The following is a 20,413-nucleotide window of genomic DNA, read 5'->3' as shown; positions in this document are numbered from 1 at the left end:
AAATTAAGCACAGGCACGTAAGTACAACTACTTTGTTTCATCAAACCTATGTATTTATTAACATTATACATTTTTTAACGATTACTGTAATATACAAACAAAAAATATATCCAGGTTTAAATAACTGACCTACTTCAACGGTTTTTGATAAGGGGTGCGAGAACATATTTTGATAACCAAAGGGGTGCAGGCTGGAGTAAAGGTTAAGAACCACTGCTCTAGATGTTACATAAAATAATGGGAAAATCGCCTTGATGGACTGCTCTTCAGTGCATTCTATATTCACTAACACCTTTAAAATACATATACAAAATTCAACAGAGAATAATAAAAGATCATTAATAAGCTGGCATTTTTCCCTATAAAACTCTTTATCAAAGCAACAAGTTAATTTTTTTTCTGCAGAACTTTTGGAAGAGACTAAAAATTCTGAGAAATTGAATACAAGCCCAGGGAGTGTCACTAGGAGCAAAGAGAAGATAAATTCTAGAGGTCACTGGACTTACTGTCATCTCTCAGTCTCAGGAATCTAAATAAGAAATGAGCATCAAAATGAAAATACCTAGCAGAAAATTCATTAAAAGAATGTTTTCAAAATCAGGGCTGAACGTTTACAATTTTCTTTGTCTTTTCAGAGCAAGAATGTAGTACCTGCCAACTTTTCTGCGAAGGGAAGCAGATGCCTCTTCGTTTCAGCATAGCATTTTAACGCATCAGACAGTGCAAGACAAAGTCACCACCTAACTTTCAGTGCCACTAAAACATTGAACACCGAAGGAAAAACAGCATGCTTTTTCCAAAGTATTTCCACTTTAATCCAAACGGTTGCAAACTCTGAGATCTACCTGGTTGGGAGATGGGAACATTGTGGGGGAATAATCAAGAAGTCATCTGAGAGCTTTTCAAACAATGTGTGGGGTTAGTTGGAAACATTAATGTGTCAACTGCCAAAATGAAAAATGACTTGGTGGCATCTGAGAGGCCTTCATTTAAGTTCTGATGCTCATGTGCCACATGTGCTGGAACATAATATTTAGTTGGGTGTTTATAAGATTTATGTAAAGATATTTTTCTCCCTTCCTCTTTGCTAATTATTTATTTTGAAGCCATGGATTATTATATTTTGTCTGTGTTTTTATTAACATCGCCATCAGTACTGTTTCTTGCCACAGGAGAGGGAGTAGACATTCCTCCTGCATTATTACAGCTGAGTCTCTTCTCTAGCCTCCCTACCAAGTGATGTTAGAATACAGTTATCTGAAAACATGACATTAAAGACAGGAAGTAAGAATTTAAAGCTAACATTCCTTTATCTTGTTAAGTACACTAGCAAGTATGTTCTCCTAACACTTTTTATAAAGCTCATTAGCAGATACAACTGTTTGCTTTACTCTGATGCTAGTGACAGAGAAACTTTACATGAGAAAATACCTTGTGTTCTCTTGATTCAAGGCTATTACCAGGTTGCAGCATCTAAAACTAATGTTCTTAGTGAATCACACGTCTTCAGTTCCCAGCTGGCTCCACAATCTTTTGACCTCGGGGTGGTATAAACATGTTCTTCCATAACTTCATTGTGTGACACAGAACAGCTATTTCCCAGGACATTGGAGGACATGAGATAAAGAGGGCATGGACATGTTCATGACACGGTGACATGCAATCACCATGGTGGTCACAATAGCGGCTCTAGAACAGCAGTTTGGTTCTTTTCTCCTTCCCATTCTAAGTGTTATATTAATATAAATATTTATAATTCATCTTTTCCCCAACCTGCCTTTTTGTGGGTTTAAAAAAAAAGGCAGGGTGGGAGACAGATCAAACCATCAAAGCTCTCTCTCCTGATTTCATTGGGTACTTCCATTTTGACATAACCCAAAACTGGTACAACAATGGAACTAGACAGCAGAGTAGCAGCCAAATCCACATGCACATAACTAACATTTCTATTACCAATTTACAATATTACTTACAGGACTGTGGAATAATCTGGCCATGCAACTGGAGGAAATTTCAAATTGTGAATGTGTAAATTCCATGTTACTTGGAACCCCGTTACTTATTATTTCACTGTTTGCACAAACTGGCCTGGAGACAAGTCCTAGGTGAAGACTGGCTGCCTGTGAAGTTTCAGCTTGTAAAATCCAGCCACTGTTATGTTGTATGGGGTGAAATGTCTTAACACTAGGAGTAGTAGTATATATATTTTCTTCCCCATAAAACAAAAATTGGTAAGTAGATTTTGCTCAAACCTTCCAAAAATATAATCTTTGGTCTGAGATCAAGCATGAACAATTTAATTAAAAAGATTTTTTTTTCAGAAAGTTGAGAGACTGTGAATACAGAGCATTATATGGGAAGTCTCACTCTGTCCTTAACAATAGCTTTTGCCTACAATTGGTAAATTGCTTGCCAGTTCTAATGCAAGATAATGTTGGTAATTATCCTATAAAATTATCAAAGTTACTAATGAGACTAGCGAAATTTGTAATCATCACTAGCCATCTGATCAGGAAAGATACCTCTCTTTTTTCCCCCCTCAAACACAGAATATTCCTTTTTATTTAAAAAAAAAACTTGCCAAAAGATCAAAGCACACACATTTTAACACTAATGAATAATTGCTGACTTTAGAAAACAATACCATGGTTTACTTTTAGCAAAGATATGACAGTTTACAATACTTAGCAGTATTCAATTCTATGTATAAAACATGCAATCCTTATACAACCAAAAAACTGTTGCAAGTGATCTTATTGGGGGCATGAATTGGTGTTCATGTTGCACTCCCCATCAGTACCCAACTCGGGCCAAGGAAGCTAATGATCCAACAACTAGGCCAAATTTGGTGATGAATCCTGGTCACATGCCACTTGAGGCACGTTGTGCATATGCTAAGCAGAAGAAGTGACCTTACTTCATTTTTTCAAAATTAATAAAACAATGGTATGAACTCTACCCTTTCCCACTAACTGTTAATAACTGACTCCCAATATCTCAATGCAGTGCACACATTTAGACTGGTACCAATGTGGAAGTCAATTGCATTTTTGACTTTCAGAACAACTTTTTACTGCCACTAAAGTGTAACTACAATTGTTAGCTTGCTCTGAAACACTGCAGTATGGCTCCTGTACTTGCAGATAAAATAGTCAGGGAGTTACAGTCTCCTTGACCAAATTACAGCAGTGAATTACAACAGTAAGTATATTCTGGGAGGCCCTATTTCTCCATTTAATAATTTTGTTTGTTTTGACTCGTTTTCTTTATCCACATTTCAAGCCAATGATTATATACAAATATGTCAATTAATTAACAAATATTGTCAGTTATTTTCTTTGGCAGTAGAAGTCCTTTATTTCCTTTTAAATCATGCCAGCTAGAGCATCATCAACAGGCCAGTCATGATTCCTATTCAGAAAGAACAGGTTGGGAGGAACATCGGGATTTTTTTTCCCTACAGAAGCATGCACAAAGTATTTTTATGATTAAGAAAAGATTCGATGAATGGTTTAGGCCAAAATTTCAAATGTGAGTGCCTAAAGTTAAAGGCTTAAGGCCTGATCCAACTCCTAGTTAAATCAAGAGGAGGAGTCTTTCCACTTACTTGAATGGGAATTGGATCAGATGCCATAATTAGGTCTTTAAATAAAATGTTCTGATTTTCAGAGGCGGTGAGCACCAACATCTTTCACTGTCTTAAATGGGAGCTGCATATGCTCATCCCCTTTGAAGATCAGATCATTTTTATTTATGGGCCTAAATATGGATTTAGATGCCTAGCTTTAGTCATCCTAATATGCAAATCTACCACGGGGGTATTTCATTTCTGTTTTAGTCATCTCCTTCCTTCCCAAATGTGCCATTTTATAGATGAGGAAACGTAGGCAAAGTAAAGGTCAGTGATTTGCCCAAGGTCACGCAGGAAGTCTATGGCCTATCCACAGGCTCTCAGGCCTGTATTTTAACCATAAAAGCACCCACATGCAAATAGTAATGGCATACATTGTACAATAAATCTCAGGGAGAGAGTGTGCCCCTGAGCTGGGCATGGAGAGGATCAACTCCTTCCCGCCTGTGTAAGAGGTAGCCTCTACAACCCCGCTTAATCCAGGCTTCTAGAACACCTCTCTGCTGGTTTGGATATCCACCCTTGGGAAGAAGACAAATTGGGGCAGGAGTAGACAGGTCAAAATGATGATAAATTATAATAATAATGGTGACATACACATCGTCCTCTTTCCAGCCACCAGGAGCTGACAGGGAAAAAGTTAACACATACCAGGGTTGAATTGTCTTTTCCATGAGAAACTTCTGCTTTTGGATTCACTTTTCAAGAGGACCCTTGTGGTATTCACAGCCAGAGGAATCCCTGGTATTGTGCCTCCACCATAGCATTACTGCTAGAACATAGTGCCGCTGCATAGTCAGACATGACCCTTGACTTGTGGACATCTACACTTGCAAGGGATCTGCAGGGTTAGATGATTGGTCTCTTCTGTAGTGGGGCAGACTATGCCCCAGCAAGAGAAAGGCATGGGGAAATTTGCAAGGGGAACAGGAGAGGATCATCTTTTTCTGTTCTTTATTTCTTTATTCAAATACATTATAAATTGGACTTAACACAACACAAACTTGAAGGGAAATGGGCAGTGAAATCCATGTGTTCTATATCTCCATTTAGATATGCCATATTACTCTTCTCAGGTTAGGGAGAATTATTATTTCCATAATAAGTGAGATGCTCAAGGTCATGTTGGAAGTCTGTGGTAAAGCTGGGAACAGGCCCCAGATTTTCTGAGTCTCAAGGAAGGGCCCTCAGAACAAAGCCATCCTTCTTCCCCACTCTTCCCTCAGATGCTCTCTAATTTATTATGAAATTACCACCCTATTTTAACCTTCCATCTTTGTCTGATTGACCCTTTTACATCCATGTGATTCAAAGTTAAAAACGGCTAACATCTGTTCAAAGATGTGTTTCTTAATCATTGCCCACCCTAGCAAAGCATTTAAGTATACAATTAACTGTGAGTGAGAAATTTAATTCACTTCAACTGGATTACTCACATGCTTCAAATTAAGCATGTGCTTAAATGCTTTGCTGAATAGATGCCTATTTTTGCATCGGTATACAGTATGTTTCTGCTATCAGTATACAATTGCACCTAGAAAACAGTTACAGATTTGCCACATACCACTCCACTGACAAACTCAGATTTAATGTTAATTTTTTTTCTGGTTTCATTTACCATATTAAATCTGCTCTCCCTTTAAACCACATGCATAACTCCCATTAACTTTAATGGAATTTGCAAGCACAAAAATTATTGTAGCTTGCACAATAAAACTGCATCGGTATTATTTCATGTAATGCAGTATAATACAGTGAGGGCTACTTCGAATGAAATTTTATTTTGTAGCTGGTAGATGATTTGCTGATTTTGAAAGTCTCTTCAGATGACAAGTGTTTCTAAAACATTTTGAGGTATTGAAGAACTTCAAGGCACCCAGAAGTGCAATCGTATTCTGGAACTAAATCATAAATGTGCCTGCAACATACATTCCCAAGATAGTCCTCTAAGACAGACAAATGGAATTTATTGCAAATAATTCTGCTTTTACCAAATATGACTTCTGTCTGGTCACTAAAATAAAAGTTCTCAAACACTGAGCAAAAATTTATGTAGGGAGATTTAAAGTATGCTTAATAGTTGAAGAACTTCAAGAAAACCTGAAATCTATGTATGTGTCTGAGTATGTATTTACATAATCCTTCCCAGTGCCAACTATAAATGCTGCATAAAAACAAAACATGAACACATCTTCTGATCCTAAAAATCAACAAACTATTTAATTCACATTAAATATTCCCACAGATAACAGATGGTTTAACACACCATTCCCCAATTGGGTCAGCTAATGCATCTGAAATCATTTCTTGAAATACAACTCTAGCTTTGGAAAATCTCTACAGTTTTCAGTAAATGGGTTTTAACGTGAAGGCTACTCAGAGCAGCTGTTTCTGCTAAGTCTGGAAAACTGTACCCAGTTTTTGCATAACCCAATGCAGAATTTATGTCATTTAGGTTTTGCCCCCCCGATTCCTCAAGGGATAACATATTTTACATGAAACAATCAGCAGTAACATTACAGAGCATGCATGTCAGAACTTTGTCATCACTTATTTAAGGACAAATTGTAAAGGTATTTGTACTTAGTATTCCACTTTATTTCAAGCACACTGACAATAGTTTTTTCCAACACTCATCTTTGTAATAGGCAGTTTGTGTTTCATATGTTAAACTGCATTCTCCAAAAGGTTAATTTTGGTACTTTCTACTTTGTGTTACTTTAGTGCCGCTAAGCTGAGGATTTCAAAAGGCTTTACACAAATTAATCAATTAAGCCTTCAATGCCTGTGTGAAGCAAGTGGCTTTATCTCCATATTGCAAATGGAAAGCAGAGAGGTTAAGTGATTTAATCACCATCAGAGCGAGTGAGATTGTGGCACAGCTGGGAATAGAATCCACCCAACTCCCAGTCCCCAGCAGCTATAATCTCTAGGGGGCATATCATGCCCTCCATATTCACAAGTAGAGGTTACAGGGATACAGCATATCCCAGCATGGAGGAGAGTTGAAAGGAACAGTGTTGCTGCGTTGAATTATTCCCCACCTCCTATTGTGAGCCCGCAGAAACCCTTCTACTGGATATGGGCTGTGCTACTAGAAAGGGGATGGAAGGAGTCAAGGACATCATGTTCCACAAACACATATACCTCAGGGATGATGAGGTTTCAGCCCTGGAGGCTGAAATTCCCTTTCAGGAAGATCCCAGGGCAGTGTAGGATTTCTTAACAGCATAGCATGTGCTGTCAGGGAACTGGAATGCATGTGGTGCGGGTAGAGGGGAGACCGATCAAGTATAGCAGCTTCATTTTGCCTTAGTGGATCCTCAGGGGAGACTTATGAGATGAAATCCAAACCAGCTCTGTGGAGATGGGTGGGGACACTCTTCCTCACAAAATAATTCTAATGGAAATAATCTGCCTACGGAATGATCTGGCCCTAGTTAAGCATCCTGCCTATTCTATTCTTTTCTTCTGAAGGCTTCTCATCATAATTCTGAGAACCCAGCCACAACGACCTTCCAAAGTTCTTGGAAACAAAGGAAATCATAGTGCTGCTTCTAAACAATACAAATTTCAAGAGCGTGTTCTCTCCGACCATTCTCATACCCCATCATTCTATAGCTACATATTGCAACACAGCGCCTGCCTCTACATATGCCATTGACACCACTGGAATGTAGCCACTGATTTCTGTGGGAAAAACATCAAGTCCTTAGATTGTAAACTCAGTGAAGCATAGATTATTTCTTCTTATACATCAGCATACTCCCATGAACGTCAACAGTAATAATGAATAGCACACAGATATTCATCCAGTACGCACTGTGAAGCAATGTACACAAAACTGGTGTTCACCAATGTGTACCTTAACCAAGTTATTGATGTTGCTGCACTAATTTTGCTGTTGGATTCAAAACTGATGGTAGGATTTGATGGACAGAGGCATTATGACAATGTCACAGGTAATTGACAATTGTAAATTTAAACCATTTGTAGATCATCAGCAATAATTTGGCTTGCTCTGCTCCGGAGCATGGAAATAGCTCCAGTTAAAGCTTTTACTTATGATTGTATTTGGACCAGATGCATTGGGAGCTCCAGAACTACATATTTTGGAGGAAATTTCTTGATTTACTCAGCCAGTGGTATCCTTCTACAATTTTCTGGCCCCAAAATCTCTGCCAAAGATTGATAATTTGAGAGTTGTTTAGAATAGAAATTTGGATGGACAACTATCTCCGACCTAAGGGAAAACAATTATATCTAATGTTGAAAAAATAACTTTAGACCTGAGGCTATGGTTATTAATAAAAAAATACTTGTTCTAACATACTGGTCCCCACATAGGCTAATGGTAATGGACCTCATAAATTCTGACCACTGCTGATGCTAAATTATCTCATATGTTTTGGGAATGGCCCTGTATCGAGAATTTTTGATAAGAGGTGGGGAGGAAGACCAATTTGATATTGGATGCTAAACTGATGCCCTCCCACTTAAGTTTCATTTCGGGATACATCCTTGGTACCTGGAGATTATCTGACAAGGCAATGTGGTTCCAATGTGCAGCTTTGGTCACTAAAAAATTTATCCTGCAAAAATGGAAAAGTCAGTCCCCACCAAATACTGATGCCTGGCTCAGTGATATGGCTGACCTCGCAGCAAGCAAATGACTGGCATTCCACAAAAAAGGAATGCCCAAAATGCAAAGCAATTAGGGATGACTTTTTAGAGCTCTAGGATTAACATAGACCCTGAAGATAGGTATGTCACTTCTCCTCCCTTCCCTTTACCCTAACTCTCTTTATTTACATTGTGTATTATGATAAATCTGGTATATTAGTATATTTGTTGTATTTAGAAAAATTAATAAAAAATATAAATTAAAAAATCACATTTTGATCCCGAAAAACTTAATGGATAGTAAGTAAAGATAATTTGTAAATAAAGGATTTTTTTAAAAAGTAAACCCCCGTATTCCCAAATTGATGCATGATATCATCATTCCTGTTAATCAAGCAGATGCTTGAGTTCTCACATTAGCTGATCTGCAGTCCTTTCATGTGCTTTTTATCGCTTAAAGTCAGCACAACTTGCAGGCCTAAAGACATCTAAATCCAGTTGTTGACTGCAGGTAAAACAGGATTTAATATGTTTACTAATGTCAATATTAGTGGTTTTATGTTCTTTTAAATCTTTGATAGAGAATATGAATAGCTTCCTCAATTGTGGCATATTCTACATTCAGGAAACTAGGCATCCCCTTTGTCAAAGATTAAAAGAATATAAAACTAATACCATACTAAGCAAATTCAGTCTTCTTTTAGCTGCAATGAACAATTGGAACTGAATAATCTCAGAATGCTGCAATCTGTATCTTGTTTCAGACAGAGGAAATGAACTACTAAGAAGCACTGAAAATCAGCAACCATTGTGATTTGGGTATAACACCGACTGGGAGAGTGAAGTGGACACTGTGCCACAGAGGGATGATGTTCGGATCATCCGACTGAATGGTAATAAAAAGCATTATTCCTGGTTTTACCATGAAGTAGTCGAGAGGTGCCCTCACTGAGGTCCACACTGGTTACTTGTCACGAGCTTGAGTGCAGCACGTTTCATACTGTGAACATTTGTTTTCATCCCCCACTCTAACCCCCTCCCCCCCCAAGTTTATACAGTACTACCATTGTATGTCTGTGCTTGCAGCTTCGCTGACAGATGAAAAGAAGCATTTATTGCTAGAGTTCACCAGCTAGAAAACCTGCAGAAAATCCTTTTCGCTATTCTATAGTTTTAGGAAAATGTGATCATAGAACGTATCTGAGACTGGATCTGCAATGTAACACACACTGTATAGTATTTTGTATGAAACACACTGTTCATTTTCTGTTAACTTAGATGGTTCCACCTCTGTCTGCTTCCGAGAATGTGGTTGGTACTGTTGGCATGAGAACTTAGGCCTAAAGAGGAAGGATGACCTCATGGTTAAGTCAAAGGACTAAAACTTGGGTGGTCTGTGTTCAATTACTGGCCCTGACACAGTCTTCCTCAGTGACCCTGGGCAAGCCACTTAATTTCTCTGTACCTCTGTTCCTCACCCCTTGTCTGTCTTGTCTAACTGGACTGTAAATTCTTCACGACATGGACCCTTTGTTTCTATGTGTATGTATAGAGCCTAGTACCAGGGGGCCCTGACCTCAGTCTCATAATAATGGACCAAACTAGTGGTACCAAAGAGAAATACACAGTTCTGTCCTGCCTACCTATGGGCATATCATACAGTACCAGCAAGGGCAGCTGAAACTTGCACAAAACCCAGTCCATGTGGCCGGTAAGTGCAGATTTAGAGAGAACAGAGCTGAACAGGAATTGTTCACCACCCGCACAGAGGCTCTACTGCATGAACACCACACAGCTGGGGCTTTGCAGTTTGGGAGTATCATCTTTCCAGGGATGGTGGGACCAAGACAGATGATAACTGCTTTATGTGGCATCATTTTCCCTCCCCCTCCAAGAAACCCATGGAACCTCCACTGAAAATTCCAGCAGGGGATTAATACTGACTGACTCATGCTCTACATCTCAGGGGCAGGGTGTGTGTGCACAGGCAGTCAGCCAATGGCAGCAGGGAGTATCAGGGAAGAACAGACCCTCCAGGAAGATGCTCCAGGACCCACAGGGTTTCCCTCAATATGTAAACAGAGGAAGTTACCACTGGAAAAACAAAAGGCTGATAACATGGAAAACACAGGGGGAATGGTTTTCTTTTCAATGTCTTATATAGAGATACTAGATTCTTACAACATGGTAACGAGAATTATAAGAGCCAAAATACAACCTGGAATGAAACACTATTGGCAGGAGTTTGTTTCCATAAGCGCTAGGAAGTAGACTTTCCCACAGATCCAAGCATTACACACCCCATCAGTTTTAAGACTATAATCCCTCCACTAGCACCTCTTGTGTGCAAGGAATATGAATCAGCTCTACTTACTCATTTCTCTCCAGACTGATGACTAGTTGTTTACTTTCAGTTTGTATTAGAAACTTCAGCAGTGCTGGGTGACTCTGAAAAATGAAAAAGAGGACAACTAAGTTCAATGCTAATAATATTCTCTTAGGGACTGATGCTGCAATGTGCTCAGCACCCAAATCCCACTGTATACAATGGCAACTCAGGGAACCTGGCACGATAGGGCCCTTGTTCCTAGAAGGGAGAACGTAATGTTGAGAGAACATTAACTCTTCGCAATGCAACAGCTTATAAGCAATATTTCTCTGTTAATAAATAAGAGAGAATGGCAGTACGGGTATCAACTGGGTATCACACTTGCTTCATAAAGACAGATGAAAGACTCTATACATGTTAAGGAATTATATCACTTGCACTCTTCCTGAGATCAGACTGTGGCAGGAATATAGCTCTGATTCAGTTTATAAGACAGAACCACAGCTGTACATTACAAATCAGTTTCAGGAGGCCTTCTGGAACGTCCCCAATACAATTTTGAAACAATCTTTTTCTTCAAATGCTGGTGTAATGACATCTTGCCACTAATGCCTCATGAAAGCTCTCGCTCACTGTTGAGCTTTTAAAATGAGCTGAATCAGCCTTAGGCCTTGTGGGGCAGTTTGCAATTAAGATGTTCATAGTCACATCCAGTTCCCTCCTCACCTGTAACCAAATCTGCGGTGTTGAGATTGGGGAGTCAGCTATATGGCTCCAGTCAAAATAGTCATGTACTTGAAGCTTGTGCTTAAGTACTTTGCTGAATCAGGACCTACAGTGTAGACCCCCTGGGTAGCACAGACCTATGACCATCATTGGAACTTCGGTGGGAAAGGCACCACTGCTGAATTAATTTATTTTTCCCTAGGAATATCTGTAAATTTTAACAGGTATTTTTATAAGCTTTCTATAAAACAAAACAAAACCCAAACAAAAACATACCAAACCCAACCTCTCCCTCCCAAGGTTTTTAACTTAAAAAAAAAACAACCACCACCACTGCCATTCCAGGCAGAGTGATCAGAAATAAAGAAAATAATAATCACAACAATCTCTGTGAAAACAGACAAACTATTTGATCTCTCTAGGTCACAGTTAGAGCACCATTAAGAATGCACAAATATTTAAGAGGAGGACTTTCTATACCAGATGTCAACTGGAGAACAGCACCAAAAAAATTAAAAATCCCACTCAGGACTTCTAGATTTTATTTCCAACTTTGACACAATTTCTGGGAGATACTGGGCAAGATATTCAATTCTCTGTTCCCCACTTTCCCAATAATAATTCTTCCCTATATTAAGGAGGTGTGAAGCTCCATTCATTAAATAAGAGATACTCAGAGAGAAGGTTAAAGGCCTGAAACAAACTATTGTAAGATTCTAAGAGTGTGGAGGAGTGGGCATTAAAATACTACGGTAATGTTGCACTCTATATGATTTTATGAAAATATGCTAATGAGTGTGAATATAATATAAGTGCAATATGCTTCATGCAAAAGGTCCCCTGTAAGGTATCATTACAAAGCTTATAATCTACTGAGTGTAGTCATCCAATTTGTATAAATGTATCATTCTTGTATCTGCAACTAGAAATATGAAATATAACTGAGGTCCTATTGTAATTAGACAAAGTGTGGCTCATTAATGGTGGCTTGGAATCTTGATGGCTCCCATTAACCAATGCAATTGGTTGTAAATGGCTCTGTTTACTTGTTAGTCTTCCTGTATACCTGTGAGCTGGCAAGTGGATAATGAAGTCTTACAGTGACATGTGATCATGTCATCTGAACTGGAATCCATCTTTAACTTGATGCTTTTCCATTTAGAAAGAGGAGTAGGAACCCAGAGGGGGACAAAGGATTCCTGCCTTGTACAAAAGATATATAAGAGGGTGGAACAGAACAAAGGGGGCTGCAGTCATGAGAAATCCCCTAGCTACCACCTGAGCTGGAACAAAGACTGTACGATTGGAAAGGATTGGGACCAGACTAGAAAGGAGTCTAGTCTGTGAAAGAAGCTTATTGGAACATCTTTGACGGTGAGATTTCATCTGTTCGTACTGTATTAGGCTTAGACTTGCGTGATTTTATTTTATTTTGCTTGGTAATTTACTTTGTTCTGTCTGTTATTACTTGGAACCACTTAAATACTACTTTTTATATTTAATAAAATCACTTTTTATTAATTGACCCAGAGCAAATAATTAATACCTGGGGGAGCAAACAGATGTGCATCTCTCTCTATCAGTGTTATAGAGGGCGGACAATTTATGAGTTTACCCTGTATACGCTTTATACAGAGTAAAACAGATTTATTTGGGGTTTGGATCCCATTGGGAACTGGGTGTCTGGGTGCTAGAGACACAAGCACTTCTTAAGCTGTTTCCAGTTAAGTCTGCAGCTTGTGGGAAACGTGGTTCAGATCTGGGTCTGTGTTTGCAGCAGATTGGAGTGTCTAATTCAATAAGACAGGGTACTGAAGTCCCAGGCTAGCTGGGAAAACTCAGAGGTAGTCTCAGCATATCAGGTGGCAGTCCCAAGGGGGTCTCTGTGACCCAACCCATCACAACTACTTTGCCTAGTGAGCCAATAACCATCCAGTAATTCTTGAATACTGCACTTGAATGCTGAATTACAGTTTACATGTGCAAAGTCAGTCCTAATACAAAGCCCACATTTATACTAAGGACCATGTGATCATCTCGCTTGGGGGGAGTGTTGCCTACTGGTCAGGGGACTAGGCCCTATGACATGCAGAGGGGGGCTTTGGTAGGGGAGCCCAGGGCCTCCCACTCCACCGGACTCCAGCCCAGGGTCCTGTGCAGGCGACCAAAGGGATTGACACCCAGGAGCGCCTTAGGGCTGCCCTCCCTGGGCCACTTCCTACCACCCATCTAATGTCCAAAGTTTACAGCCTGTAACGGGAAGGTGTGAAGGGGATCAGCTCATCGCTTGGCGCCTCTTCGCAGCTGGTGGTGGCGTGGCAGCTCTCTCCCTCTTGGGGTGGCCAGGTCTGTTCTAAGACTCTCCCCTTCCAGAGTAGTCCACATACAAAACAAGGCAAACTAACGCAACAAACAGAGTCAGTTTGCAAGAGCGGGAAATGCCTCCCTCTCAGGGTAAAACGGAAGCAGGTCCTCCCTTCACTCAGATCTTTCCTCAGAAGCTGCAAGATAGAGGTCCTTTCTCTTCCCTTCTCTGCCTGCAAGTGAATTGTTCTGCTCCCTTTTACCTCCTCCTCCAGGCTGTGTGTCTCTTACAGGTGCAATGGGGCAGAGCTGGCTAAGCCCAGAGCAGTTCCTTAACCCCTTGTTGCCAAGTGTCGGGTTGGTATATCCATCACAGACCATTTATGCTCAGTTTGCACCTTAACAAATAAGTTTCATTGAATTGTTAGAAAAGACTTTCTTGTTTTGACATTGTTTGTAGTTTAAGAGAGTCAGTGGATCTCCTGTACATTTAATTTACTTTTTGAAAAAACTATCTAAATTTAGGTCAGCCAATCAGAGCTGAAATACTTGAATTTTAGTGATTTAGCATTTCACTGATTTATAGAGAAATGTTTCTGAATTTCTGATTTATGGACCAAAGAGTCTGTATTACCTCAGATTGACTGAATGACAGCATGTCTTTGAAGTATGATTAATTATAAGTGATTTAGAAAAATCACAACCCTTTATTAAAATTGAAATAATTATGGCAAGATTGCTATGTGTGTGTATATGGGAGCTTGAGGCAGAATTACAAATTCACTATATTAAAAACCTGGCAAAACTCAAGCTATCTCAAACACACCATGAAGCACAGACTGGACTTTTAAAGAGAGATAGTTACTTCCATCTTAAATCATTTGTTTCAAACGTCACCAGTGCAGATTCACACGCAGCTTCCCCCCCTGCCCCCCACTAGCAAAACAGTAACAACATTAAAATACAGTGTCCTAGTGTACTTTGCAATAACTAGAACCCTCTACAACAGTGGTTCTCAACCAGGGGTTTGGGGCCCCCGGGAGCTGCAAGAAGGTTTCAGGGGGTCCACCAAGAATGGCTGGCATTAGACTCACTAGGGCCCAGGGCAGAAAGCCAAAGTCCCGCCACATGGGACTGATGACCAGGGCCCCGAGCCCCACCACCCAGGGCCTGAGCAACTTAGCTTCGCAGTCCCCCTGTGGTGTGATGGGTCCTGGGCAATTGCCTTCCTATCCCCTAACACTGGCCCTGGTTTTTATATGCAGAAAAATAGTTGTGGCAGAGCTGGGCCTTGGAGTTTTTATAGCATGTCGGGGGCGGGGCCTCAAAAAGAAAAAGGTTGAGAACCCCTGCTCTACAATACCAAATAAATGCTTCTAACTGCAGCCTTGGCATTCACCAGACACATGGGAGTCATTTATTTGCATGAATATTTAGAGTTAATTTTGATTACAACTTTAATATTAGTGCACGGATTCCAAAGCCCAGGAGATATGCACACCATAGAATTTAAGAGGACAAAACAGAATTAACTATAATGTTACACAGTAAAGAATTAAGATATTGCAGAAGCATAATGGGTTCTCCTAGCCTTAAGGCCCTTTAGTTAATATGTAAATGATGAATATGTTTATTCATGAATTCATAATAAAATTTCGTTGACAGTCAATTAACACTACAAGGCTGTGATATAAAAATGATGCAGAGGAGAACGTGCCATCAAAAGATAAAACTGTCACTCTTCAAAAGGTGCACAGGTAATTTAAAATAATATTTCATCCATAATAGTGAGTCCTTCTGTCACTGCTAGAGAAGGATGGTCCAGCGGTGTGGGTTCTAGCCTAGGCCATGAAAGATCCAAGTTCTACTCCCTGCTCCTCCATAGACTCCCTGTGTGTCCTAAGTGACTTATGGCCTTGCTCCTGATCTGGAAAATAAATGGGAATAGTAGCACTTCCCTATTTCACAGGGATGTTGAGAGGATAACTACACTGAAGATTGTGAGGTGCTCAGATGTTGTGATAACAGAGGCCATGTAAGCACCTTACAGAGATATATTTCAAATGTGCAAGAGAATCAGGGATTATTCTGAAGAAGTTGGGTTTTAATGTATAAACCTCTGAAACACGCTGAACGTTATTATTTCATAGGAAGTTATGTTAATGTTCCTCCAAACTGTTAGGGCATTTGTTTTTGCAAGTCTTTCAAAACGGTATATGTTTCTTGCAAAGTATAATAATTTCCACTTTGAGACAACTTTTTGAAAATGAGTTGCAAGATTCAATAAAAATCCCACTCGCGATAAACGCTGATGTCAGTTAAATGGTTTATGTTTTCTGCTTAGAATAACCAAAAAAAAACCCCACCACATCATTGTGGTATGTAAAAAGTGTTATGTACAGTCTCTTTTAGAAAGAACCAAACAATGTTTGCACTCATTTGTTGTAAGACACAAGCAAAAAATAATGAGGGACATAGACCATTAATTTCCATGCTGATACCACTTATTCCATGTGCAAGATCCTTCAATATTACAAAATGTGAAACTAAAATGCTTTTATTAAAACAACATTACTTACACGACAACAAAACACTACAGATGTGCCAAGTCTATAATGGCCTTTCCAAGTAGCCTATTGCTTTCTGACCTATTCTATTGGGATATCCCACCAATCCACTGTTTTTTCCAGTACGCAACTAGTACTTATATGAGACCAGAGAATGGTTTGTGTGTTAAGAAACAGTCCTGACCCTAAGACGTTTAAAGTATTCTGTTGTTTTCCTCACTTCTCTCCTAATTCAGAGTACCTAAATTCATTTCCTTATGCACTCTCCCATGACATAATTCTAAGGCACATACTTCTGTTAGCTTGTACTGGAATTTTTTTTTAAAAGTGTGCGCAAATTTACAGTCCATTGTTTTATTTTGGTTTTTGGTGTTTGTTTTTTTCTTTAGGTTTGAATTAGGATTAGTGCAATTTATTTAGTAATCTGAGAAAAAAATATTGAAACACTGAATAAACTGTACACAATTTGAATTCGACCTTCAGTTGAGGCCAAGCAGGAATTACTCTGACAAACCCCCTAAAAATAGATAAAACAAATAATAGACAATTTAAATCATCTCTTGTGAATGAGATGCTAGGCTACTGTTGACAGAAACAGACCAAAAGAGAAAAAAATATGACATATCCAAGAGCCAACTGGCAGGGAAGAAGCCCTCTCATTTCTTATAATGGAACTAGAATCATTATGCATGTCTACCTGATAAGTAGAGTAGCCAATGACTTTAGATTTATTGCTTGTCTGGAATATGAATGATTGAGAAATACAAGCGCAATATTGTGCCAAATGAAAATGTAAGTTGACTAGGAAACATCATTTGTTCCATAAAAAAAATCCTGGCTTCAAAAATTCCATGCTCCTGATTGGCTAAAAGCAGCTGCAACTTCTGATGATATCCATCATTGGCTGGAACTGTTTTTGTAAACAACTGCTTCCTGGTCTGGACTTATTCCCTGGCAGTGAAGCTGCCTTCAGGAGAGCTCTCCTGTGGTCATTCTGCACTTAACTTTCCTCTTTGAATTTAAATTGAAAACTGCAGGCAGAAGAATTTTGAAGTAAAACAATTAATTAAATATTGTTTTTAGAAATCACTATTAAGTTAAAAAAGAATCACAGGAAAGCTCTCCAGGCCTTCTGCTGTGAGAAAGCTCACAGCTCAGGGTCAGAGCCAAGGGCTATGGCTTTCTGATTTTTGCTCTGAGTAACCGCACAAGGGGCCGGAGATTCAGGGGGTGGGATTCTAGGTCATTTCCCAACAAGACAGCTATTGGTATTTTGGTAAAAAGTTAGATGACAGCAAGGATAGTCTTGTGGCTAAAGCATTAGATTGGGTTTCAGGAGACCCAAGTTCAGATCCCAACTTGGCCACAGATGTCCTGTGTGAGACAGACTAACATGTTTAGGGTACACCTACACTGCAGCTGGGATCAAGCCTGTAATCCGGGTATACAGACTTGTGCTAGTGAGCTAGCATGCTAAAAATAGCAGTGTGGACATTGAAGTTTAGGCTCTCAAGCCCACCTGGCTCCCTGTATCTAACCTTGAGTGGCTAGGCCAAGTCTCCCCAACATCCACACTGCTCTCAGAAACCTCCTTCCCTAGGTTTCAGCACTCAAGCTGCAGCCTGAGACCCAAACTTCAAAGTAATGTCTACAAAGCTATTTTTAGAGTCTGTCAACCTGGGCTGGGAAGCTTGCTCTGCAGACTCCCAAATGCTGTGGAGACATACTCTATAAGTACAGCAGTTAGCATAATGCATCCCCTATTTTGATTGGGACTTCTAGGCAGTTCTGGAATACAAATAATAAAAATAATGATTAGTATGTATATTTTTCTATATTCACTGGCACTTGTTTTCGTCTTATGCCTCAAAGTGAACCCAATGTTGATTTGTTAACAACAGATCCTTGAACCTGTCCCTGTCTTGATGGATGGACTAAGCAGCAAAGATGTTACTATAGCAATAGCCATACAATCATCTTCAGCTTTCATGTGTGAAAATATTAATGGAGTAGATTTATTCAGCATGTTTGTTGCATCCATACTGCAAGTTTAATTACAAAGGGCATTGCACAGAGCATATTTTTGTTGCAAAGTAATCTACAAAAAAGTATTATTCATAGCTGGACTACACCTTGCTTTAGGCTGCAGATTTGGCATTTACTGTAATCATGCTGCAGTGCTGTTAGCTTTCCCCTTGTTACTAGCTGTCAAGATCAGGATAGAAAACTTCTAAATAATGTTATATTACATCTGAAGGAAAAGGAAGCTGATGGAGTGGCCACTCCTAAGTTATAAGACTCTGTACTTTTCTCACTATCAAAGGATTCAACATTTTTACTGGATTAAGATAAATGAGTTATGCTGGGACTCCCCTATCTAAAAAAAATGTTTTATTAGCATTTATATATAAAAATAAAACAATGTCTAAATAAAAAGACTAGAGAAATAGCACAAAAACAACTTGAAAGTTGAAATGTCTTCTATAACATTTCAGGTATCAGTGTTAATAAATTTGTGAAGTCCAAATTTAAATTGTATAAAATGTCAAATCCCATAGTTGAGTGCACAAATCAGAGTGTACACAGCATGTAGACACATAGGTTTCTCTTGTATTCACCCAAGTGCCAAATTAATGACAATATGTGGTATATGGATATAATAATCAGGTACCTTTTGTCTAAAAAAATACCACGAGTAAACATGGATCCAAAATAGACAGGAAAACTTTGCAACAACAAAAATGAGCTCATAGACCTTCACATTCAATGATTAATTGCATGGGCTCTACTTCAGGGAAGGAGAAATCACCTTGTAAGACACAAGCACATGAAACTAGATTTGGGGGGGATGTTTCAGCAGTGTGCAAAGCTTAGGTCAAATATACATATTACTAGATTTGCCCAAAGCTGCCTGAATGTGATTTCCCCACAGAATGCACCAAGCACCTGTAAATGTGGAAGATTAATGTCATTTATTTTGACAGAGTTGGTTAGAGCCAAGCAAGTCTGGTGGTTGTCATGTACAATATTTGTAATACAGCAACATGAGTTGGGGAAAAGGCAAAATAATGTGTGCTTAATGGAAGTTAAGAAATAAGAAGAGAGGGGAAGCAAAAATCTTAGGAAGATAAATAAACTAGAATAAAACTCTAAATGGAACCAATAATCTTCAGAATGAAACCAAATAGATATATCATTTAAATTTCAGTCAGTAATTAATTTCTGACTGATGCATAAATCACTCAAGACAATATTTAGAAATTGGCTCTGCTTCTGTGATTTGCAGACATCTCTTTGGTTTTGTCATGGTCTCTCTAACACTCATCTAGTGCATGTTTAACTCAGTCTTTCCTGTTTTGAGTTGAAAGTGGTTTATATCCCTAACTCACCACAAGAACCTGCCAATCACCCCAATATGGTAAAAAACACTTACTTTTTCCCCAAGTTTGACCTTAGTGGAAATCAAGTGATGTAGTTCTTAGGAGAATTAAGATATTGGGCATTTACTTTCAATAAGAGTTGGGGGCTTAACTTCATCAGGATCCTCTGAAAATACTAACCTAAAGTTCTGTGGGCCTGATTCAAAATGGAAAATTGCTGTTGACTCTGAATCAAATCTTATAGCTCTCATCCAGCAAAGCAGTTAGATGCCTGCTAAGTACTTTGAAGGAAGCAGGTGTCTATGTGTTTGCTGGATAGAGCCTGTATGCCTAGAACAAGAATGTGCAACAATCCCCAAACACCACCCTATGAGAATACCTCCAACCCGACCTGTGGGACCACCTCTATGGGTGAATAACTAGTTCAACATCTGTGCCTATTCTCTGGAACTCTGCTGAGATTGCCAGTAACAGTGACAATTTTTGTCAACTTTAACATGGACATTTGTCGACTAGGAACTGGACTGAGACCCCCGTTCCATATCAACTATGACAGGTCACCAAATGGTCACTATTTTCAGCAAGTACTTACCAAGGTCACATTCTAATTGATAATCTGGTGGTCAAAGTAAAGTATTGTACAACAGGGTAGTTTGAGGTTGAGGGGGTAAGCACTGTGATGGGTTTTACAAACCTCACACTGACCTGTAAAAGGTCAGTGAGCTGCTGTGAGCTCCATCAGCCCCAACTACTACACCTGAAGTGGATGTCAGGCCTGAAGGACAAGGCTAAAAAGGGGACAGCCTGCTTAGTTGGGAGCTGGCAGGGAAAGGGAGCAGACCAACAGCTCTAA

General features: G+C 39.3%; 1 protein-coding gene across 1 annotated transcript in view; it reads right to left on the bottom strand.

Moving 5' to 3' along the window:
• The window catches only part of ADAM12 (ADAM metallopeptidase domain 12), a 353,284-nt gene that overhangs the window by 225,720 nt on the left and 107,151 nt on the right, over nucleotides 1–20,413 (bottom strand). Inside the window, exon 4 of the mRNA XM_073354062.1 lies at nucleotides 10,629–10,702. Coding sequence (XP_073210163.1) covers nucleotides 10,629–10,702 — 74 coding nt within the window. The remainder of the gene's footprint in view (nucleotides 1–10,628; nucleotides 10,703–20,413) is intronic.

This window comes from Lepidochelys kempii, chromosome 7, assembly GCF_965140285.1.
Source record: "Lepidochelys kempii isolate rLepKem1 chromosome 7, rLepKem1.hap1, whole genome shotgun sequence".
NCBI lineage: Eukaryota > Metazoa > Chordata > Testudines > Cheloniidae > Lepidochelys > Lepidochelys kempii.
This window is presented reverse-complemented; position numbering and strand designations above follow the sequence as displayed.